The 25,412-nt window shown below is 38.6% G+C and overlaps 1 protein-coding gene across 1 annotated transcript in view; it reads right to left on the reverse strand.

Moving 5' to 3' along the window:
- LOC146000427 (protein SHQ1 homolog) overlaps positions 1-25,329 on the reverse strand; it is a 61,618-nt gene extending 36,289 nt beyond the window's left edge. Inside the window, exons 1-6 of the mRNA XM_083138042.1 lie at positions 25,188-25,329; positions 17,570-17,719; positions 16,176-16,366; positions 13,583-13,722; positions 5,262-5,460; positions 2,680-2,888 (exon numbers count right to left, since the gene is read on the reverse strand). Coding sequence (XP_082994168.1) covers positions 2,680-2,888; positions 5,262-5,460; positions 13,583-13,722; positions 16,176-16,366; positions 17,570-17,712 — 882 coding nt within the window. The 5' untranslated portion in view covers positions 17,713-17,719; positions 25,188-25,329. The remainder of the gene's footprint in view (positions 1-2,679; positions 2,889-5,261; positions 5,461-13,582; positions 13,723-16,175; positions 16,367-17,569; positions 17,720-25,187) is intronic.
- Between the last annotated feature and the right edge of the window lie 83 nt (positions 25,330-25,412).

Raw genomic sequence — 25,412 nt, forward strand, 5'->3', positions numbered from 1 at the left:
TTTTCTTTGTGCTTTGCTGTTAGTGGTTTCTACAGTTTAAGGGATCGATTTCAGTAAAGAAAGGGTACCTTCTTCTACACAACAGAAAAACATTTTTGTAGAGGATTCAGTAACCATTTATTTCAAGGCCGCCCCCACAATTGTTTATGTGTGTGTGGGGGGGGGGGGGAGTTGGCGGCAGTGTTTAAAGTGGAGGAAACATAGAGTTATGTTTATGAAAAGCAGAGATTATATTATTCTTACCATCATGTGCATTTCCTTTCTGCACTGCTGTGTTCAAGGTGTTTATCAGAAGAACAAGGGGGAAAAAAATTAGCATGTATTTCTTTTTAACTCTTCACAAAAATTAGCATGTATGTATTTCTTTTTAACTCCTCACTTTGTGTCTGGTGCTCGCATTTCCTAATCATCAAAGCAAAACAACCTTCTGATATGTGATTCTAAACAATGCAATTTTTCTTCACCTTAGGTTGGATGAGTCATAGCTCTGGAGCCACTGCCAGCTGCCCCTTGCTCACAGACACCCTGCCAACCGGTTTGAAACAGGAGGGAGGGGGAGGGGAGGGGTACAGATGATGGAGCGGCATCAATGCAGTTGAACAAGTCTTGTCAGAAGTGTGCTCATTTCTGGCCAAATTGCATAAAGAAAGAAAGACAGAAAAAGGGGGGGGGGAGAAGGATCACTGCACTGATTAGGCACTCTCCCACGCTGTCATGTCAATGCTTTCAATGCTTCAGACATATGAGCAAGATTTCCGATATGGAGCATTGAAGAAAGAGAAATCTGCTGAATCCCTCAATTACTGCATAGCTGTGCACAGTGGCAGATTAATCTCGTGTGGGAGTGAGATGGGAACGCCCTTTTTTTTTTTGCTAGTAGTATGCTATGTTAGTTAAATGTGCATATTCAGGTTCAAGAGCAACTGCATAAGACATCACAGGAAAGGAGACGAGAAATTGATTTTCGCCTATATGTTAATTGGTTAAGATGTCCCATGTAAGGGGGCTCACTTCCAGATAAGCAAGGGGGCTCACTTCCAGATGAGCAAGAACATTGGGGCAGAAAAACTTGGCACTTTTCAGTAATTACAAGACTAGTGACGATACCATAGGGGGCATGAAAAAGCAAAGCCCCCACCCCCCAGCCCATCAAGAAAATGGTGAAGGTGCACTTTGCACCATGCCATGACTCGTATATAGGGGGATGTTAGAGAAGATGTGATCAGTACCATGCTCCGGCTGCCTTTACTTCACATGTTATTCGATCTCTGTCAATTTGGAGATGATGTGATCAGCACCATGCTTGAGCAGTCTTTACCCCCAATGTTGCCCCCAGGTACAAATTTATTTGAGGCAGAGCCGCTTATTTTATCCAGAGCTGCTTTATGTGGCAGCCTAGATCGCCCACACCGAGAATCAAACCTAGGTCACCAGAGTGGCACAGTGGCCCTACCGACTAAGTCATCACGGCTGCCCAACAAATGAGAAAAAGTAAATAAATATATGCTCTCTTGGCCCAAATACACAATTTAATGGCATTTAGATGTGCACTAAATTTGACTGCTCTTAGAAAATATTGTCGGATGCTTCATTTATTCACTCATTTTTCCTGGCCCATCACTGTACAACACACGAGTCATAGAGAAAACATTCTCTACCTCACATAGAAGAATACATTTGTCCAAACTATGTCCGCCCCCTCCCCCACACAATTGATTTGACAATCGGTGAGTAAAATATTGCCCTATCTGCACATAGAAAAAAAAATCACTCTAGCTTGTGCGTTCTCTGCTTCATTCTGATAACCAAATGATAATCGTTCGTGAAAAACTTCAGATTTAAAATAATCGAACTAGATCTAATCGTATGTCCTTAGGAATCTAAAAGCCTTCCCATTGAAGAAAAAGTGTAGTTGCTATCCGGTATGAAAATCAGTCTTAATGTTTTTCCATTTCTGGCACTGCAAACAAGAAGAGGAAAAGTTTTTACAAACGACCCCCCCACTCTATTTTGTTCCCGTCAACTACAAAGGATTCCATAAATGTGTAGGCAAAGAAGTGAATGGTGATCAAGTCCTGTTGTCAATTTTCCACTCACGTTTCTGTGGAGGTGGAAGGGCGAACAAAGACACCTCAGTCACACACATTGTGTCCAAACTCTAGGGAAGGCTTTATTTAGCGAGAATCTGTTTGGCAACAGTGTGCTTGTCTGAACCTGAGGCAGAAGGATCAGCCCATTTCATCTTCATGGGGAATGCAAGAAGTGCTATTTTCCCTTCCTGTCCCTCAAGGAAGGTACGACAAATGCAACTTGTGCACCTCCCGCTCCCACTGGAACCGTGCCTCTTCGCTCCCTCCTCTCGCATGAAAAACCTAACATCTGGAAGTTCAAGGTCGCAGGGTGAATGAAACAGCTGTACAAGCAGAGAAAAGGAGGTAAAAGTTCCGTGGCCAACCGACCAGCCTTCTGGCAAATTTTATGACATCAACACTCCTTGGAAAACGTATAAAGCGGGAAACGGGAGTTAGAGCAAACGTAAGATCGAAGTGAATGGCCTATTATTTAACATAGCCTTTTGCTGGGATCTGGATGGCTGGAGGTATTAAGTGGGAAAATGTGTAATGCAGGAATATAAAATGGGGTTTGACTGTATGAAGAGAGAGATAGATATCTAATTACCTGCAACCATGATAAAGTTGAGCTTAATTTTGTAATGGTCCATGCAGACTCCACGGTGTTTTCCCCTTCGGTTGTCCTATGGTTGTAGGCATATGCATAGATTATGTCAACCAAACCTAAATATGTAGACTGCAGCTCATGTTTATCCATTACATATTCTTTGTTTGTGAAGTCTTTCATTTTCTCCAGATCTTCTGTATCTAGGCACACTAGAAATAAAGGAAAGTTTTAAAAAATTTGATCGTTAAAGTATAATTCATTATGGATGGCTTCCAGAAACAAATTCTCTCTTTACAGATTTTCTAGGTGTTTTCAAACAAACTTCCAGGCTCTCTGTAAGGTTTTATCGACTTTGTTTCTAAATTTAGAGTATATTGTAAAGGTGAAAATATACAAGTTCTGGCTAAAGATAAAAGAAAAACAATTATTCTAAGTATTTCTCTTCGCATATGAACATCTGTTTTAACAAATTAGTGCTTACAAATAAGTGGAAACAATCAATATTCATAATAGAATTATCAAATTTCATATTCCTGTCTTTCCTGGTTTTTGAATATTCCACCATTGGGAGAATCACTGGAAGCATTGTTTTAACAATAGAGGCAACAAAGCTGATTAAGCTGCATAAGAAGTAAATAAAATAGGGATGGACAGATATAAAAATTTGACCGATACTAATAAAGTGCCGATATGAATTACTTATACTGATAATCGATCCGACACACCAATAGAGTGCCAATTAACGTCTCATTCCTAAAATAAAATATTTTGGAAAAAGTTCGGGGGATAGATCTTGAATCTTTGAAGAGTGAATCAAGAAAGTGCCCTATCTGGTAAAGGCTTATACAGTGGAACCCCAATTTTATGTTCCATAATTTTAATTTTATGAGCCACAGTAGGTCAGTTGGTAGAGCATCTCGCTACCACGTGGAAGGTGTGGTTTCAAATTACAGGGCAGGTGATCTGAATCAGGAAACTTTAGTCATTTCCCCGTTTCTGCATTGCTCTGAGGCTCACCCAGCCGCATATCAGTGGGTACCTGAGGGGCAACTCTAGTGGGTAAAAACAGTCTGGTGTGATACTGATCACATCATCCCAACAATGGCCTAGATCAACAATATGTGGAGCCATAGTACCTCCACATCACCCCAGGGGCAGTTACTGATATTGTTGCAGTGTTGCACAACGACCGGATATTTTACTATGAAATTTCATGCTTTTGGTTAGTATTTTTTTCATTGCTTTCCTATTAAATATGTTGAACATAAACAAATAACTTTACCCTTGATTGCTTCAAAAAAGCTAATTCCATTATGATCCGTTAAAAAGAAGGAAGCAACCTGCGAGATTTCACAGTATACGAGTAGACGTACAGGTCGACGTTAAAATAATATATATAAATAAATTATATATATATATTTGCTGCAACCACCAACATTCTGAACAACGAGCCACCACATCACCCTATATGCCTTCATGGCATGCGTGCACATGCACATGGGTACCTTCTCTTTTTACCTTTTTTGACTTTACAGTTTCCCACAATACGTATACATTTAAACTTTGTGATCCTAATAAAGGAAAATGTTATAAAACTTTTTGAGAATTTACATTTTCCACACTTGGTTCTCTTTTTATCATGGTTCTCTGAAAAATGTAAAAACAAGGTTCCATTACATTTTAACAAAAAATAAGTAAAAATGTTGTAAAATGTGGAGTTTAAATGCAAAATAAAATATACCATTATGGGCAGAATTACCAAAATATGCAGCATAAATATTCTTTCATTTAAAATTTTTCCAAAATGCACAAGACAATTATTTTTTAAATATGCCTCTTCAATAATAATATAAATTCAGATTGAAATCATCAATCCAGTTATGAGGTCAGACTCCTTTTCGAGGCCTCCCCGATGGCACACTGATAGCATCGTTGCCTTGTAATCAAGGGGTTCCAGGTTCGATACCCAGTAGAGGCACATAGTGTTTTCAGATCCCACTTTAAACTGTAGGTCCAGTCCCAATTAGCTCTACTGTGCGTAAAGTGGACTTAAAACACCTTTACTTTTCGCCCATTCCTAGTACTATATAAAGACCAAATACCATGATTGCAGGTTCAGTAGTTCTGCCACTACATTCATAGTTACCAATATTGGTAAATTTCATATCAATACAAATGTACAAATAATAAAAATACAGTATGTACAGTGAAACATTGATCCATTCTTCAGGGGACAGTGGCTAAGAGAACTTTGAAAGCCGGAAAATGTATAACATGAGAAAATTTTATAATAGAGATCCAGATGGGAAAATGTATAAAGTGGAAAAATTTTAAATCCAGGAATGTAAAATAGGATCTCCACTGTAATGATTAACCATTTGTTCTAACAGTGTTGTTGACTACTGCATTTTTCCTCAACTATGTTTCTGTTCGTCATGTCTCAAGACTATCTGCATGCAACTCAATAAAGTTATCCTACACATATGTTACTAGTTGCCTGCTACAGACAACTGAGATCAACAGAGAAAAACAGGAAAATGCATGCACAAGAGGGGAAAAAAGCATGTATAATTGGCCTGTACCTTTCTTCCCAGTATTTGACATTTCCTCCCAAGGTGGCATGTACTGTAGGAAAGGTGTTGTAACCTCAGGCTCCATTAGGTCCGCAAGGTAATGACCTTCACTAAAACACTTGTCCTCCTGCTTCTGACGTAATGAAGCCCTCTGGGACATGGCAGTTGCATCTGGCTCTGGCAAGTCCACTACATCCTGGAGTTCCGGCTGGAATCAAATAACCAAATTTAAGTTTGTTCCTTTTTGAAACGAAAAGTAAATAACATATGTATAGGTTGGCATATTGGCATCTGTTCACTGTAAATCAATATATAAAAATAGAATAATAATCCGTTGCGCAACAGCCCATGAAGGGCCTAGGCATACCTACCGACTGCCGGTCTCCCTCCCATGCTTTCCTTCGTCACCTCTAAGCGTGGAGATCTTCAACCAGTATTGGAATAGTCGAGGGGTCAGCCCGACGTATCCCCAGCCGTTATAGTAGGTCTCCGTGACCGGATTACGCTCACTCACTCGGAGCTCCCCAATTTCCTCACGATGGTGGGTTGCCACCGGCCCTATACGTAGGCCGAATAAATTCCGACCAGAGCCGGATTCGAACCTACACCGTCCCGCAGCGAACGATCTCAAGATGAGTGAACGCCTTAACCCGCTCGGCTACGGAGGAGGACAATCAAAAAACTAAAACATCTGTGTGTATCACTATATACAACTTGCAGGTTCGGCCATTCCTGCTCAACTGTGTTTTTTAACATTTTTAACATGAGAATAGGTTTATTGTGCAAGTTTTTCAGTGAACGACGAGCTTTTTATATACCTCTGGGGTGAGGATTTAATATTTTAAATATTTCCACACCAACCCCTGTCCACAATCCTTATATTACATTTCGATGTGGTACTATGCTAAGTACCTAGTTTTTTCATACAAACCTGAAGGAGATAGTTAATCTCCGAAATGTAGTTCTACAGAAAGAAAAATAGGAACAACATACTCGCATACGTAAGTACAGTTTTTAACGTTAAAAATTTTTTTAACGTCTTTTTATATTCTGGAATTGTGACTAATACGCACCAAACCTACAAAATGCTATTAATATCAATATAGCTACATGAAATAAGTTATGGCACACAGAGAATGTATTACAACTTTCGGAAAAAGTCATGTGAAAATTGTGACCCGACCAGGAATTGAACTTGGATCTTTGGCATATTGTGCCTACACCCAGATAAGCTAACTTGGGCTAGACCTATAGTTTAAAGTGAGATGCAAACCACCATGTAATGAGTCTCCACAGGGGATCGAACTCAAAATCCTCTTCGTTAAAAGTTGAAATGTAAACCATTATGGCATCGAGCAAGACCAAATTACTGGTGAGAAAATGAAAAGGGTTTGCTTTGTATATAGCACTGCCAACCTTTCAACATGTCAAAAGCATAGATGCATGTCAAACGGACCATTTTTGTTTGTGTCCTTGACGACTTACAATTCCAAAGAAAAGTAAGTTCTAAAATCTGAAGCATGCTTGGATATTTTTAATGCCCTTTCTTTGCTGATTGTTTCAGTTTATGTTCTATCCATTTTTTAAAAAAACCTTTGCTTAGTTGAAAGAAATTTATTATGGCTCTCCAGCTAGTCGGAATTTCTGATTCTTATACACAATATCAAAAGCAGAATTTCTGTATTGTAGTATATGATTTTACTATTTTTCTTTAATCAATCTAAAAATTTCTAAAGGATCGTACATTTAGCAGACAACCCAATATCTTGGCTGTGCGTCCCTATGGAACATATTTGTTAAGTCAAGATGGTATGGTTGAAAATGCTATTTGTATTTCTTTTCAATCAACTATCAAAAATGCTATTTGTATTTCTTTTCAATCAATTATCAAAAATGCTATTTGTATTTCTTTTCAATCAACTATCAAAATCCAATGCTTCCATTTCTCTTGTGCTATTTCCAACTCCTTGAGACAAGGAAGATTGATGAAAAAGCAATGGAATGTTGATTGCTTTCAACATAAACTGATGCTTGAGCCAAAAGATACCATCTACATCTACAGTTTCATAAATACATTTTTCTTATTAGTGGTAGTAGTAATATTTACACACTAACACAAACCAAAACTGTTGTGATATTCCACTGCCGTTTTATCTGTACTTGTATTTGAACTGTTACCATACTTACATACGTATAGGGTGGTGCATATTGTATCTTCCAATGTCAGTTGGCAACTCTTGTCGGAATGCAGGTGCGCATGCGCAGAAGTCTCCCATGGTTATGCAGATGCAAGTCTCGCAATCAATCTGCCATGGTATGTTCACCTGTTCAGACTGAATCTCCTGAATGGAACCAGTTAGGATGAACCCCTCCACTGCCACAAATTCGTGTCTGAACTGACCAATGTTCCATGGCAGACTGATTGCGAAACTTGCATCTGCCTGTGTTTCAACAAGGTTGCCAACTGATATTGTTAGATTCAATATGTCCCAACCTGTATAAATTGATCTTTTCTTTTTTAATTTTGGCTCCAAAAAACTGTGGTGCATGTTATACACAGAATAATTAGGAGAGCCAACACGAAACCCCAAATGTTTTCACTATGTTGCTGTGAATAACACGTATATATCAACAGGTGCAAATACAAATTACCAAGTTGAGTTTCTTCAGCAATAAAAATAATTAAAAACAAAACATTTAATAATAATAACCTGTTGCGCAACAGCCCATTGAGGGTCCAGGCCTACCTACCAACTGCCAGCCTCACTCCAACCTGATCCCACTCACTCACTCACTCACCCAAGGTGGGAAATCATCCAACCTGTTACCGAGTGACATGTGGTCAGCATGACAAATCCCCAGTTGTTGTTGCAGGTTTTCATGACCGGGTTATGTTACTCATTTACAGCTCCCCAATTTCCTCACAATGGTGGATGGCCACTGGTCCCATACACAGGCCGAAATCTCAGGAGAAAAGTTATTACTCTTCAGTAGTTAATAGGGTAATGCAGTGCCAGTTTTAAACATTGATTGTCTAACTTATTTTAAAAAATTGGCAGGAAAGGAGCGAGCATTTGTCGTCTGGGCACACGTTTTGTAGGAATGTTTTTGATCTTGGATCATGTTAATGAAGGTTAATTAGCGTTTCATACGAGGGAGAGAGGATGCAGTTTGCTTTGTTCAGTTTCATTTTTTCGATTCGTGACGTCATTTAAATATATAATTGAACCATATATTGTTGTTTGGTTCGAATGCCACCTGTTCCATACCTTTCCTTCCATCATGGTGGAACATGTTTGATCTTGTTGTAGCACTAGCTTGTTTGACTTTTGTCTTGGCAAAGGAAAGTTGTACTCTTTTCTGTTCCTGGTCCATGAGTTGACAACAGTATGTTAGAAGATGATGCTATGTTTCCTAACGTCGAACCAGTGACTGTAGAAATTGACGACTGAGTTGTGTTGTCAGATAACGAGACTGATGACGATGAGGACAATGGTGTTTTCCGTACAGTGTTGGCTTAGGTTACGGATGTTAGAGATTCGAATAATTGGGAATTGACTGACTTGAGTACATCTAATACAAAGCATATTTCTTCTTTTCAAAATGTGATCCAAGTTGAGTGTACAGCTTCAATTTATCTTTTGAAGATTTATAATCCCGCCACAATTCATACATACCATTCTGGCCTGTATAAGAATTGAAGAATCCGTTGGACTTGTGTGAAGCCGGATTTGTCTCCTCGATACATGTATGTGAATTTGATGATAGCTGACGAGATGGTGAACAGTGGCAATGTGTGTTCCGGAGTTGATTCAAACAGTTGTGTTGATTGATTTATTGATTGATTTGCTTTATTTTACTTCGCTTTTTTTGTGCCATTTTGGATAATTTGCGAAGATGTGGATGGGTGATGACATGATGAAATTGATGAACGGACGCTCACAAACATCCATGCCCAGGCCGGGATTCAAACCTGGGACCCCTGACATCATAGCATCTATCAATCTATATATAAAATGAGGAGAGTGGCAACTTTTCAAAATGATCAGGAGCAGCAAGTGTGTGTTTGTTCTTAGTCAGAACCCTCAACATTATCGTTCTCTGGTGGTGACAAAAACTTGTGTACTATCTACTGTTCTGAACTTCTAAGCATTGTATTTATTCCTTGAAGACATTGTATTGTGTTCAAGAATTGTGCACTGAAAACAATTAAGAAATGCATTGATGTCGTTAGAAGATTGATCAGTTGTTGAAGATATATTTGTAGTGTTTCTTTCTTGCATGGGTAGTGCAATAATAATTTTAAAACTTGAAATCATGATTGTCAGTTATTTTTCAATTCGAGTAAATCATTAAGTTTTAGTTCATATGCTTGGGATTCAAATTAAACAATCGAGAAAGGTTTAAAAAAAAAGGTTTATTCTTACTTAATATGATAATATACAAACATAGAACATAACTTAGATTTATTCATAATTGGAAAAAGAGAGACGCGGTAGTATATAAATACGGAGAAACTAGTACTCACTTTTATCCCCGAAGCTGTTTTTTCTTCTTTTTTGATTAATTTCAGTGGCCACTGCCAAGCAATGGTACAGCAAGTTCCAACGAGGATGGTGGCAGTGGCCATTGAAATTAATCGAAAAAGAAGAAAAAACAGCTTCGCGGATAAAAGTGAGTACTAGTTTTTCCGTATTTATTTAGATTTATATACATGAAAAGTAGTCTACCAAGGAGTCACAAAGGAAACACATTTCAACCGCCGATGGTATTCTTCCACTAGGGAATGGTGGTACACGAGAAACTTCAGTCTCTGTTTTAAGTTGAGGGTGATACTTCCGTATATGTTGTTGATTTGCACTTTCATGTTCCTACCACAGCCCTTGAAGATGATGGAAAGCCCTCCACATATGTGAATGGTTTTTGACTTGTCTGGCGATATTTCATGTGTGTAGAGTACATCAATGTAATTCATGATGGATGCGGTAAACGCGGTTTAAAATTATTTATGTGAAATTTAGAAATTCCATATTTCCGCATTTCACAATTTAATGGTTAAATCCTATTAATTTCGAAGATCATCTGTCTTCATTCACTAAGGGTACGGCATCTGGAGCGGAGATGGTACCGAGTCACTGCTTTGTTTGCTCACGGGTGGCGGTAGTTGCAATTTCTCCCGTTCGGCGGTGCAGACATGTGTATCCTGGTTTGCATCATGTGCTTCCTGTTAGGTGGCGCTGCCGGGTGGTGGTTGGGGGCTGGGCTCTGCTGCTCGGTGTGGTGCAGTTCTTGTTCCCCACGTGGCTGGAGGGGGGTCGAGTATGCGCACCGCATGTTTTCTTTTTCCGGTTGGGAATCTTTTTGAGGATGGGGTACCAAGTCGGGTGTGCCTGTCCATTGTCCACGTTCAGTGCTGGTTTCTGTTGGATGATAGCATGGGTTTCTTTCAGTGTGTTTTCTATTACTGAGCCGGTTGGGTAAAATATGGATATAGAGGCGATGGTGTGGTTTGTGGAATGGAGATGTTGAGAAAGGCTGGTTTTGGTGTGTCTTTTTTGGCATCTTTTACATGTTTGTTAATCTGTTCTTGGACAGTGCGGATGGTTCTGTCCAATGTAGGTGTTGTGGCATTGGCATGTGGCCTTGTAGACACCAGGAGATGCAAGTTTGGGTAGGTAGTATCTCTTGAAATTGGGTAGTGCTCTTCCGATTTGGGATATAAGTTTGCGTGCCAGTCGAATGTTGAAGGGTTTGAGGACTTTGGCGAATTTGCCTGATGTGTTTGGGATTTTGGTTCTGGTTATCTCTGTCCTGTGGGTGTCTGAGCTGGGCTTCTGCTTTTGCACACTACATGGATAGCTGGCGTTCGGTGTAACCATTGTTTAGTCCTATTTTGGATACACATGCTATTTCATCTTGTGGGTCGTCTTCCGTGCAGCTGTGTGTGAAGGCTCTTCTGTAGAAGTTCATCCATACTCCTGCTTTCTGTATTGGTGGGTTGCTGTATTTGGCATGGATGTACTGGGTGCCCGAACCTGGTTTCCTGTATACGGACGTGATGAATTTGTCTCGGTGTCGTCAGATGCTTAGGTCGAGAAAGTTGAGGCGGCCATTCTCTTCCCTTTCAGCGGTGAAATTTATGTTAGGATGTATGTTGTTGAGGGCAGTTAGGAGATGGTTCAAGTCCGCTTCCTGTTTGTAAATGACTGGGGTGTCATCGGCATATCTTCTGTATCTTATATGCGCAAACTCTGGCTGCGTGAGTATTGACTTCTATGCCACATGCAGTACAATGTTGGATAGGGGTGCAGAAAGGGGATTGTCCATCGCTAGGCCTCCTGTCTGGTGGAACAAACTGTCTTCGAACTGGAAATATTTGTGGTTGAGGTAGGCTTATAGGAGGTTGCAGATTTCATCTGTTACAAATGGGGGTGTGCCATTGCTGAGGAGCCATGTTCTGGTAGTCAAGTGCAAGGCTGATTGGAATGGAGTACATATCCACTACGTCTATGTTGGCTAGTTTACAGATGTTAGCTTTAACGAAGGAGGTGCCAAATTTTTTGCTTCAAGGCTGTTCTTTAGGCAGTAGGTAAGTTTGTCATTGTGAGCGGTCAGTTTCTGGAGGAGTCATTTTGTCAGGTGAACACTGGGTTGATTGAAGCTGGCCACTATGATTCTTAGAGGAGTTCCCGGTATGCCCCATGCACTATGCACAGGGAAGGCTGGGGTGGGTGTTGATTAATTTTTTCCTTTCACTTCCTTGGAGGAGGGTACAGTTCTCTATGGCTTGGCGGATGGCTGTATTGTATCTGCTTGTGGGGTCATGTTTCAGTTTTTTGTAGCCTTCAGAATTTAGTTTCGCATGCATTTTGTCACTGTATTGGCCTTTTCCCATTATGACATATTGATTGCCATTGTACGATGTTATGCACCAACATTTGTTGTAATGTAACCACTTTCAGAATTCCTGTATTGTGTTCCTTAGTTTACTATGCACTGTGGGTTTATGTTTGCCTGTAGGTTGTGCATGTTGGCAGAGGATGATGGATGCACACGTAAGGTGTACACACTCGGCATCTAGGTTAGTTTTCGTTGCAAACACATTTTTTTCAGCAGAGCAGATTAAGTCTAGGGAGAAGGGGGAGTCACTCAGGAGGTTGAATTTGAGGCCGTGTTGGAGGAGGGAGTGAGATTCTGTCGGCACAGTGAGGTTGATTATGGTGCTGGCGGGGGTGCTGTGGTTCACTGTTGGGTTGGCGAGGGCCTGTGGTTGGGCACCAAGGGTTTGTAGTTTAAGTCTTAGGATCGTTATTTTCCTGTTTTAGGGTTTAAAATTTAACCATTAAATTGTGCAACATGGAAATACGGAATTTCTAAATTTCACGTAAGTAAATGTTTATGTATGTTCGGATGACAGCATCTGATCTGGAGATGTATGCCAGGTAGTAGCTGACATCCAAGAGAACAAAATCCTTTCTATGTTTCAAAATCATTTCAGCGTCGCTGGCAGTACCTCGAAACAAAAACATCCACATTGTCATCGATGTAGAATCTCGTTACTGTAAATGGTTAATGTGTAGAAAGAACTGTATTGCAACAATAAAATTTGACTCCCCTGTTAGCACGAACTCTTGATTTTTCGGTCCCTTGGGATTCATGTTAACGAGGGAGAGCAGAAACCTTGCACATGCAGTATTAGCGACATGTCCCTCACAACTACTTCATTTCAATGAAACTAGTACACATCTATACTTCAATTTGACACAAGAACACACCAAAAATAACATCTAAGTAAGCAAACAAATTGGTAAAATGTCCACGAACAAGAACAGAGTTTGAGTGCAGACATCAGTCATCTCAGAATTTTCCCCGGGGAAACATGCACGGCGGAGAACTCTACATATGCACAACAGGATCCTTCCTCCCTCATACAAAATGCTAATTAACCTTCATTAACATAATCCAAGATCAAAAACACTCCTACAAAACATCTGCACATGACTTATACGACAGATGCTAATTTCCCGCCAATTTAAAAAAAAAAAAACATTAACACACTCAAAATTCAAAACTGGAACTGTATCACCCTATTAATTACTCGCTTCCACAAGGAAACTTGAACGTGCACGCATCCCTTAGCCGAAGCCCAAATCACGACACCTTAGACTGTAAGGCCACAGTGTGAGACATTCTACACAAAAAAAAAAAATAAAAAAAGAAAATGGGCATTTACCCTGAATTTTCTACTTTGTATGTAGTTTCTACCTGCATAAAGGACTTATTAACATCCACCTTAAACAGTACAAGTAAATATAAAAAGTGATGCATACCAACAAAGTTCTGAAAACTCCTTGTCTTTTGTTTGCAAAACCATATTTGGGATCAGCTGCAGTCACTACAGGTTCTTCCACAACCTTCTGCTCAATGTACCATTCAAGATCTGGTTCCTCTTCACAAGGGTCTGTACCTCCTGAAAAAAATAATTGTAAGAGCATTCTCAATTTACAATAATATAAGTAATTCATTTTTTGCTTGTAATTTTTTCAACACACTTTGTGAATGTTTTTTTTTTAAATTGTCAAGAATAAGTGTATCTTGTGGAGCGTAGCATTGTATGGTAAATGGTAAAGACACTGTGAAGTGAGGAAAATCTGCTATGTGCTCTAGAAATGTGGTTGTGGTAAGCAGAAGGTAAAATGGACAAAATAAGAAACAAACTGAAGGAGAGTTGGTCAAAAAAGAACAACCTTGGAAGTGACTAAGAAAGAGAATACTAGCAGAGATAAGCGTCTTGGGAAGATGAAGATCAGCTGATACACGATATTAAATCGATTCGACACTGCTAGGAAGCATAAGGTGCAAGACAGGAAAACCTGGAAAATGATAAAGGTGAATGAATGGTTATTTTCATTTATTAGTTTTTTGATTGGATGGATGGATTTTGAAAGTGGTGTAATAAGTGCAAATGTGGTCTTGTGACTGACTTTTTGGATACTTTAGTAGAGAAGGTGAAAGCAAGGGTAGTGGGTGGATATGTCTGGACTTACTAGGGTGAATCAAAAAGTAAGTTACACCTGACCCGTGTTCCTGTACTAAGAGAGATAAAATAATCACGCTTGGTGGCAACACCGTCTGGAATGTTTTCTTCACACACCAGAAGCAGCCGTGCTTCAGCTGGTTTAATATGCGAGTAGTCACCGTGTGAGTATGGCACGTCGTATTGAGGTGGCATCCAACATTGAGGTGCACTCCATCGTCTGATTTCTGTGGGCACAAAGGCATAATCTGAGTGAAATCCATCGCCAAATTGTCGAGGTGTATGGTGAGAATGCGATGTCATGCCCCATGATCGCAAAATGCTGCCAGATGTTCGAAGTGAGAAGATCGAACGTGAACGAAGAACCGGGTGTCGGGCAGCCTGCAACTGAACACTATCGACAATGCGGAGCGTGTGAATGCAATCATTGTTGCTAACCTCTGCGTGAAAATTAAAGAGATTGCAAGTGAACTGAACATATCCTATGGTAGTGCGTCTATTCTGATTCGTGATTAGATGGGCTATCGTAAACTGTGCTCTCGCTGGGTGCCACGCTTGTTAACAGATGGGCACAAAAAGCAACATTTTGATGCTGTACTGTCATTTCTTCGGTGTTATTCCACGGATGGTCTGCAGTTTCTGAGCAAAATCATCACAGGACCTGAGTCCTGTTGCATCAATACACTCCCGAGACAAAGACGGCATCCATGAAATGGAGACACAAGGATTCGACACCACCAATAAAAGCCAAAACCTGTCCAACGGTTCAAAAGGACATGCTGACGATCTTCTTCGATTCCGAAGGCGTTGTTTACACGAGTTTGTACCCCGAGGAACAACAATCAATGCCGCAACATACTGTAAGACTTTAAAGAAGCTGAGAAAAGCCATTAAAGATCGAAGGCCCGGAAGATTGAGTGATGGGGTTGTTGTCTTCACGACAACGCTACCCCCTACAGCTGGTGTCACACAGGATTTACTGCAGAAATTCAAGTGGGAAGTGTGGTCTCACCCTCCCTATAGCCCCAATTTGGAACCCTATGACTACCACCTTTTTAGTCCTCTCAAACAAGAGCTAGGGGGTCAGCGTTTCATGTCAGATGAGGAAGTGCAGGAAGCAGTCTCAAAGTATGCACTTCTTTCATTTTAAAATTTTTCCTTCTTCTTATCCTAACAAATGCTTCATGGTCATAGATTTGGTGCACAGCATGAAAGACTGGTGCACCACAAACAAATAAAATATCATTTACATGACTCACAATGGCTTCACATATGGCAGTGGTAACATAGTTGTCTTAAGCAACGGGTCCCACATTCAATACCCAGCAGAGGCAAGTAGTGGTCCAGATCCCATTTTAAACTGTATGTCCAATTACAAATAACCTATCTGTGCATAAAGTGGACATAAAACTATTAACAAAAAATTTCTCGCATAATTACAATGTATTCAAGAAATATCTTACAATGCACCTCCACCTTGCACATGAATTTTTGTGTTTCTGGGTACCAAGATGTCTCTCCATAAAATTACAATGTCAACTGCTTTCTCTTGCAGCCACAATTTTACAGAATGCAAAAAATAACTTTCCTGGTAACTTATTAAGATATCACCTACTCAGTTTTCAGAAATTAACTTCAAAAAGTTTATTGTATGTTCACTTTATGCTTACATTGCTAATCAGGGCTGAACCTACATTTAAGATGCAATATGAAGTACTGTGCCTCAGCTAGGAATCAAACCAAGGATTCAGTGATTACAATTTATTTCGAAACCATATGATAACATGACCAAAACAATCATTTTAGCAGTTGTACAATTGCAGCTAAAAACAAAACTGTGTGTATATATAAAAACAATTATTATTAATAATAATAATATGATTTACCAACAACTTCAATCTTGGGAGCCTCAGCTGAAGTATTTCCTCTAGGAGAAAGAAGAGTTGTAATCATGTCCAATCCTTCAAAATACTCCCCCTTGTTACACTTTGGTGCTGTGACAATGAAATCTCTCCTTTCGGCATCATATATTCCTATGGCTTCATCATTGTCTTCTATGGACCCAGGTAAAGTTAGCCTGTAAGAAGTTCAAGTGAAAGTATCTCTAAAAACCTAATTTATACACAAGTTATAAAGATGAAAATGTGCAATTGAGGCATACTTACACACGAATAAATCAATAACACATTTTTACTTTTTGAAAAAATTACATTGCTTTTCTGTTCCTCTACATTAAGCTTTGGATGATGCTAGAAAGTAAAATTTCCCCTCCATTAGAAAATCTGCTACGATATTCCAAATTCTAAAAAAAATGCACATGCTTAGAATTCCTTTAAGAGCATTCCAGTAAGTCTTTGTGACGTTTGCTTTCGCTGTTGTCTAGGTCACAATAGTTTCGTGGCTAAGTGAGCCTGTTAAACTTTCTCAGGACCTACAAAGTTGTTTGTTTGTAGCGTTACAATACAAAACTACACTGGCAGAGCTATTTAATACCATCAACAACAAAAAATCAATAAAATTGGACTTACCAGGTTTTCTCTCCATACCCTACACTTGTTATATTTGTTAATATGTATGTAGGTATTGAGAGTTTTAAAAAAAATGCAACATTCAATTACAAATTGTTACTCTGGGGTATCAATTTGTTGACTATACTGTCATATTATGTGCATATCAAATCAGTTTCTCCACTGTTCTAGTATTAATGAAAGTCGTAAAGGATTTCAGGATATAATATAATATATATGGTGAAGATTAAGAACAATTAAGACATGCTTTATTGTTTTCATTAGTCACTATGACAAAATAATAGTTTCTTCTGATTTCAAACCAGCAAATTAGTTTCTCCAAACTACCACACTCATTCCCATTGTCCTACATGACTTGCTCATCGTTATGTATCACTTGAAGAAAAAAATAATTACATGGAACACAGAACTGATTATATGCAACTACACAATCATTCATTGTGTGAGAACCACTAGAGGAACGGAACTGAAATTTATCAAATTTACAAAAGAGGAAATAATAAATTCTTGGAAATAAGTCTCATTCTTAAAAAGAGTCTCTAAATTAGGGATATGTGACTCCACCTCACTGCCAGGGATTACAAGTGGAAATATGTTGATCTGACTCTTCTGATAGAGCTCTTCAGAGAAAATTATTTAAACAGAACTGAAAACAAAGTTTTTTTTGGAGTTATGTTCCTCTGGTTCAAACATGACACATTAATGGAACATCAGTGTGTCAAATCTGATTTTCAATTACAAACAATACTTACCGTAAATAATACGGTGAGGAGTAAAAATGGAATTTATTGTCTAAGATGTGGATTTCAGTCTCTGTAACATTTATATATGGTGCATGTATAATGATGGTTACAAAGCTCTCATCCTGTGTCAGGTGAAACCTTGGCGTCAGCATTTGTCACCTGAAATTTTCAAAAATTTACAGTTTAATATACTTCAAAATACAATTCAACACAGCAATTAAACTTTACATTTACGGCTAGCTCATGCCACATGCAAGCATCTTAATTTAAAAAATGATGCTCATCTGTACAGACCACAACTTCCATAGGAACAACACATGTTAAACCTCACTTCTTCACAAGTCATGCTACAACCATTTTAACGCTTCTATAGATACCTACTTTTATACTTTCAACGCTAGTGCTCCTCTTTTACAAATCGCCTTCCTGATGGCACAGTGGTAACGTCGTTGCCTTGTAATCAAGGGATCCCAGGTTCGATACCTGATGGAGGCACATAGTGGTTTGGATTCCACTTTAAACTGTAGGTCCAGTCCCAATTAGCCTTGCTGTGCATAAAGTGGACTTAAAACACCAATCTTTTACAAATCTCTGAAGAAGCTCATTACAGCTTTCCAAAGTAAATTAAAATGTATGATTTGAGATGAAATGATGCATTATTAAACTTTACATGTTGAAGCCATTCTACAGAATTATGCTATTACACCCAGTATTTTTGCACGCAATGCCCATATAGGTGAGAAAAGAATATTTTGGTGTCCTCTTGCTCATAGTCCTCGTGCCAAATGCTGAAAAGTAACATAACCTAGTGTTGAGGTCCATCTGCCAAGGAGGACGAAAGTATTAAATTGATGTATTATTTGAAAGAATAAAACACATCTTTATTGTAATTCATGATACAAAACTAGTGAAAATTGTCTATCGATTTTTTTATATATGAATCACTCTTTGGATTTTCTCCCCTCTTTGATCAGGTCTTCATATCCTTCACATTGGAATAATGTACAGGGTGTCCACATGAGATATCCCTGATTTTAAATTACAATTGTGAGGAAACTCTTTGACGTAGAGCCTTTCTCATTGTGGCATTATGTAAAGTAACTCAAAAGGTTATTTTTTTTTTTAATTTAGTGCACTTCTATGTGGGTTCATTTCCTAACCCTCAAAATATCTAGCCAATACTCAATCTCGACTTGTGTGCACACTAGCATGTCAGGGGTGATAAAGTTCAATTCTCCTGCTGAGATACGAAGGTAACATATAGATGAAGTGTAGACAGTGTTTTACATAACCCCACAAGAAGAAATTCAGAGGGGTTATGTCCGGAGATCACAGTAGCCACCTGATTGGTTCATTTGAGTCCTATCCATCGCTTTGGGAACGTTCTGTCCAGAAACTCACGAACATCCGAACTCCAGTGCGGTGGTGCACCATCTTGCTGGAAGATCACATTTGGCTGCAGAGGAAGGAGCTGAGGGATAGCAAATTATTCAAGCATGTCCAAATAACAGTTCCCGGTTACTGTTCTCCCGATGAAGAAAAACGGTCCGACAATTATGTCTTTCGTCAGTGCACACCACACATTTATCTTTTGCTTTTCCTGACATGTTTCTGAACACTATGGGGTTCGGGTAGTCTGGGTTTTGCTCGATTCAGTCCAGCATCTCAATAGCAAATTGTCCTCGTTGTGGTCTGTCTTGTGACTGCAGCGACTGAACAACCTTCACATTGCATGCACAATATTATTTATTTATTTTTTAGATCAATGATAAGACTGCTTGCTTTACCTCTTTGTCACTGCTGAAATGCTGGCCTAAAAGTAAGACCTATAAGGGTCCCAACACATGTGGTGAGGGCTGGCAGTAACTCCCACTCAAGTTCCTGTAGTATACAAATCATGTACAGTATGCAAGCATTCATAGTTCTGCAGAAACTGAATGCCTTTCACGATCAGAGCAAGTTGTTTTCTCTTGAGAGCTTGTTGGTTACACCACTAGGCAGAAAATCCACATGCCCCCCCCCCCTCTAAAAAAAAAACATGGGTCATGACTTTACCTGCTTATGCAATTGCTCAAAGCTTTTTGGGGGAGTGGCAAGTCCACCTATGCCAATCAACCACAGGTGAACTAACTTTCCAAAACTGCAGGTGTTCAAAAATGGTTTTGTTCAAATTTTAAAGAGAAAGATGCATCTGTTCCACAAGTTGGTGACATATTACCCATCAATTTTCAAAGATCAGATGTTCCACTCACTGAACATTCACAGGAACGACTGCAGTGGGCTCCAAGACACTTCAACCAAGATTATCTTGCACATGTATGGTTGAGTTTAAATTATTTGCACAATTCAAATATTTTACTGTGGCTAAGAATCCCATCACCCTACTGTCCTTGAAGTCTTCTGTAAATTTTGTTCAGTTTTTATGCCTTCACTCGAAAGAAACTTTACCACAACACATTGTTCCACATTTGCACTCATAGGCTCGTCTGCAGATACTTGCTTTTAAAAAAATGTAAGTAAGCAAAATGATAAATTTAATTAGTGCTAGAAAGAACTGGAAAAAATAGCAAATCTGGATCCTTATAATTTTTTGGATCCTGCAGTTCAAATCAGACAGAACCTTTTTCCTAGCACATCTTACCTTCACACTAGGGATGGCAAAAAATAGCAGAATTCCGGAAAATTTTAAATATCAATTCAGAAATATTACTACCCAGATTTCAGAGGCAATCTGAATTTCTGAGAGAGAGGTTCAACAATTTTTCCGTTTTTCAGGTAGAATTTATTAACAAGGTTTTGTCTTCCTCATTTTACGATCATATACTCCATAGAAAAAATCCAGATTTGGCCATTCCTACTTCACATGTCATGTACAAACACTGTTATCGCATTATCAATATAGGAATGGTGCCTTTCTTCAGTCTCTTCTTTGGTGTAATTCCTAGTAACTCGGATTTTAAATCCCGTTCATAATAATGTAGTAAAAAATGTTAGCAGCCTGAAATTTTGTACTTTCAATGCAATTTGCTATCCCAATTTTTCGGAACTTCTCATTGGACGAAAATGTACAGTAAAAAACTCAGAATTTTTCATCTTCTTGAGATAGTGTGGACTTCCCCCCCCCCCCCCCAAGTGCACTTACAGCATCATGAGATCTGATCACTCAGAGATACTAGAATATGAATCACATAACACAATGCATGATCTTGACGTCTACCATGGATAAATATTGCCTCCCCTTCCACCCCAGTATGATTGAAAGAGCGACCATGATGTTTGGCAAGTCTTGCGATGACTAGTAAAAGTCATACCTTCATATATACAAATGAACAAAAAAGACAGAACTGAATTATGACATGTAGCTTTGAAGTAATGGCACTTTAATTGTTGCCCCATGGTAATGGTGCAGTCACTAACACTTCTGAGTTGTAATGATCCCACTGACAATGAAGTTGTTACAAACCAGAAGTGCACATGACTGTACATACGTATATGTAATCTCGAGTGTTTTGTCACACAAGGAAAGGAGACAAATAAGGCAATTAACTTTCCTCTCTAAACTTGTTAATGGTAAAATAGTGTCTCCTCGTCTGCTCTCACATGTAAATGTTTGTATGATATTAATTTTGGGTAAATTTCTCGTATCGGACAAACGGCTGAAATTTGCTAGTTCATTTAATTTGAATATTCGTACTTACGTATTCTGCATTGAGAAACATTGCTGAAGATGGAATTTCGATTATTTCACGGAAATAAGCTCTATTTGCGACATATCGAGTAAGTTTTCTTAGTTTCTTTTTGCCTTCGGTAACATGCAAAATGGCGGGCACAGTTTCACTACCCTACTCGGCATGCAGTGTTTCCACCCCACTGAACCCAAAAATACCTACGTAACCCCACAAACCATTGACGCATAGCCCCACGAACCATTTCCGGTAAGGTTAGGTTAGGTTAGGTAGGGTCACGTATAGGTTACAATAGTTAAAAATTGGTTTCGAAAAAAATTTGCGTAGCCCCACACACCATTCTCGCATAGCCCCTCAAACCATTGACACATAGCACCATGAACCATTGACACATATCCCTACAAACCATTTGCAGAAACGTACCTTCTTCAGTTACAAAAACACGTGTTTGGAAACACTGACCGGGATTGACAGGGATTAAGTCATCACATACAGGCTACACCCACCTGGAAGTAAATGGATGCAAGAGCTTTCGTGCATCGGTCACACATTTATTTCGAAAAATAGATGACTGGCAAAATTCAATGAACGATGTGAGAAAACATTTCCCCGAACTTCCACAAGTATAAAGAAACTGCATTCGGTAAGTAATTTCTCCTGTAAATTTGAAGAAATCCGTTTGTCCGATACGAGAAATTTACCTTAATTTGAAAGGATACATCCTGTACTTAAATTTTATTTTGGCAATATTATCTCTATGTTTATTATAAAAATATAATCTCTGCAATTAAATTCCCCTTTTCACTAGTTATTAAATGAACACTGTAGATTGAAATGTCATACTGCTGGTATTTTGGTACAGCAATGAATGCAATTTTGTAAATTCCACATAACTACAGTCCCTGGCCATATTATTACACGGACCACAATTTTTTTTAAAAAAATAATAGTTTTGAAGGGGAAAATTATACAAAATTCACCATTAGTTATCTGAAAAATTTCCTGTACGTTATTTGAACCCTGGCAAATACGAGTAATACATACAAATGCACTTTCTTGCACAACATTGATAACAATAATTGTAATAGTAATAATAATACATAGTAATGTAATTCGACACAGTGGACAATTTTAACAGTTTGCTTACTTTTCACATTTAAATTGTTGCAATAGGGTTCTTTGTGGCTGAACTTTGATTATTGTAATGAACAATATGAAAAGAGGAGGTATTGTTGTTACAAACAATACCGCCAACACCCAAATGTCTTTGTTGTTGAACGAACATGCCGCAGTTCAATTCAAGCTGAGTTAAGAGGAGGACGTCTTGTGAATAGTGAATCGTATTTGTGCTAAATTTTGCAGTGATATTGTTTTTGTACTGTCAGTATGTTTTTTAATTTAATTATTAACATTAGGGAGTCATGGGTAAAAAAAAGTGACTTGACACCTAGAAAGATGGCTGAAATTAAGGCACTAATAAAGACAAAAATGTTCTCTAATCGTGAGATTTCTCGACGATCTGATGTGTCTGAAGCATTGGTGAGGCGAATAAAGAAGAAAATTGAATATGGTGGGCAGTGTGAGCCACAAAGGAAGGACAGATGTGGACGTAAAACAATTTTTACTCCAAGATCCTTAGGTTGTTTGAAGAACATTTGCCTCACAAATAGATTTGTGAGTACAAAGGAAGTTAAAGATAAACTTGAAAAGAGTGGTGTTCGTGCATCTGAAAGAACAGTAAGGCGTAGGCTCTCTGATATGAACCTGAAGGCACTCAGACCTGCTAAGAACCCAAAATTAATCCCTGCTATGTTTCGTAAACGTTTTCGTTGGGCAAAAGCTCACAAAGAAAAAAAATTGAACTTTTGGAGATCTGTTTGCTTTAGTGACGAGTGCACGTTTGAAATCTTGGGGAATAAATCTCAGTTTGTGAGAAGACTTCCAGGTGAAAAATACAATCCTGATTGTGTTGTGCAAACTGTGAAACATCCGACAAAAGTTATGATTTGGTCAGTCATTAGTGGCAAAGGTACAGGACGTCTGTATCTGGTTCAAGGAACAATGAGGCAAGAACAGTATAGGGAAGTGCTTAGAAGAAAGTTACTGCCTCAAGTAATAGAATGGTTCCCAAATGGAGAACAGTTCGTGTTCATGCAGGATGGAGCCTCATGCCACACCGCAAAATCAATAAAAAGTTTCTACAGAGTGAAAATGTCCCTCTCTTGCCCTGGTCAGAAAACTCTCCAGATATGAACCCAATTGAAAATGTTTGGTACCTAGTGAAAAAAGAAGTGGCAAAGCAAACAATTACGACGAGAATTGGCCTAATTGAAAAAATAATTCAAGTGTGGAATCACCATCCTCATATGAAAGAGACAGTACAAGCATGCATTGATAGTATGCCAAGAAGAATCCAAGCATTGATAAAGACCAAAGGTGGCTCAACCAAATATTAAAATTGACTTCCAGTCTTATGTACATATTATATACTCCCTCTGTCCCATAATTATAGTCCGGTATGCCGAAATGGTAACTTTTTATTTATGTTCTTTTGGATACTTGATCGGCCAATTTGTACTGATCATTGAGTAATAACGTTGTATGACGCATTCCCGTGTTTCATTTTCCTCTTCTGTACACACCAATGTCACAATTTGCATATCAGACAATTATTATCGGACACCAAACAAAAGTGTACTGGACAATAATTATGGGACAGAGGGAGTAGCTAATATTCAAGACACACTAAGAAATTATATTTGTAACTATTAATGTATCAAGTAATTGTTGTTTTTTGTTAAGGTTCACATGTAATCAATGTAATATTTCATGTAATAAAATATAAATAAAAGAAATAGAGAATAACAAAAAAATTAGACGAGATAATAACATCCTTAAAATTTTGCATCTAATAATTTGGCCAAGGGCTGTATACCTGGAAACACATACACAAACAACATCTGTATGCAGGGTTACCAGATGTACTGTTTTTCCCGGACATGTCCTACATTTTGAGTGTCACATAATATTATGTGATGTTATCATGAACAGATAAATCAACCTGCAAGACAGACATAGTATAGTATGTTCAATATTTACGAAAAAGTGATGGAGGGCAATTGTCTTAAGTGCACACTTGTCCGGTGGATCTTTAGAACATTCTGTGAAATAATCAAATGTACAAGGTACAAACTGAGCTGTGGTCTGACGGCCCAATTTCCTTTTGTTTTATTGCGATTTCATCATGCTACAAATGCAATTTTTACATGGTTCGATTTCAATGTATGTCTGTTAACACATACTGCGGAGTTTTAACGATTACTTAAGGTTTTGTTCAACATATGATTTCGTGGTTAGGTTAGGTTAAAGGTGTTACCATTCCCTAAACGCATTCTAGTAAGGTTCCGATTTACTTCTACATTCATTCCCACGCTTCTACGATATTGGCTGTCGCTTGTCGACGGAGAATATCTTGCCCATGAGAAGTGCATAAGGTAATTTTCAAGTTGTTTGTTACCTAAATAACTTTTTTTCGAGTCCAAACAGTGCTCGTTACTTTAAGCAAGGTTCAAATTTCGTGTGACAATGATTTCCAAAATTCTACTATAATTAGTCTTTGTGCTAGGAGAAATCATAAAACAATTGTAACCGTTAGCCGTTTGACTACCATGCGAGAGACCCGGGGTTAGATCCCGGCGCCCACCCAGCATTGTATAAAGTGGGTACCTAGAGGAAACTCTAGGGGGTAAAAGCGGCCAGGGATTATGATGTAATGTGCATACATATTTTGCACTGCTGTGCAATATATATTCGTTAGGAAAATTTCAAATCCCACATATTTGAACGTAATTCACGATAGTATTTGAAAATTGGAAAGAGCAAAAATAATGGCCAATTTCCCAATGTAATTTTAATCACGTCAAAATTCATTTTCTTCTTACCGTATACAACGATCTCTGTTTCAGTTATAACTGATATATGCTAGGATGATGTTACACGGGCTTCTCATGAAAATGTCAGTAAATGCAACAAGTGAGGTTAATACACACAACTTTATTTTCTTCTACTACGAGGTGTCTTTGGGTGTATGCGAAACCACGTGTGTCAATCAAACTTGTAGATAGTCATGTCACAGTATACTTGACAAGTTAAATTGTGGATCCGGG

The sequence above is a fragment of the Lepisma saccharinum genome, chromosome 16, assembly GCF_977018435.1.
Source record: "Lepisma saccharinum chromosome 16, izLepSacc3.1, whole genome shotgun sequence".
NCBI classification, from domain to species: Eukaryota; Metazoa; Arthropoda; class Insecta; order Zygentoma; family Lepismatidae; genus Lepisma; species Lepisma saccharinum.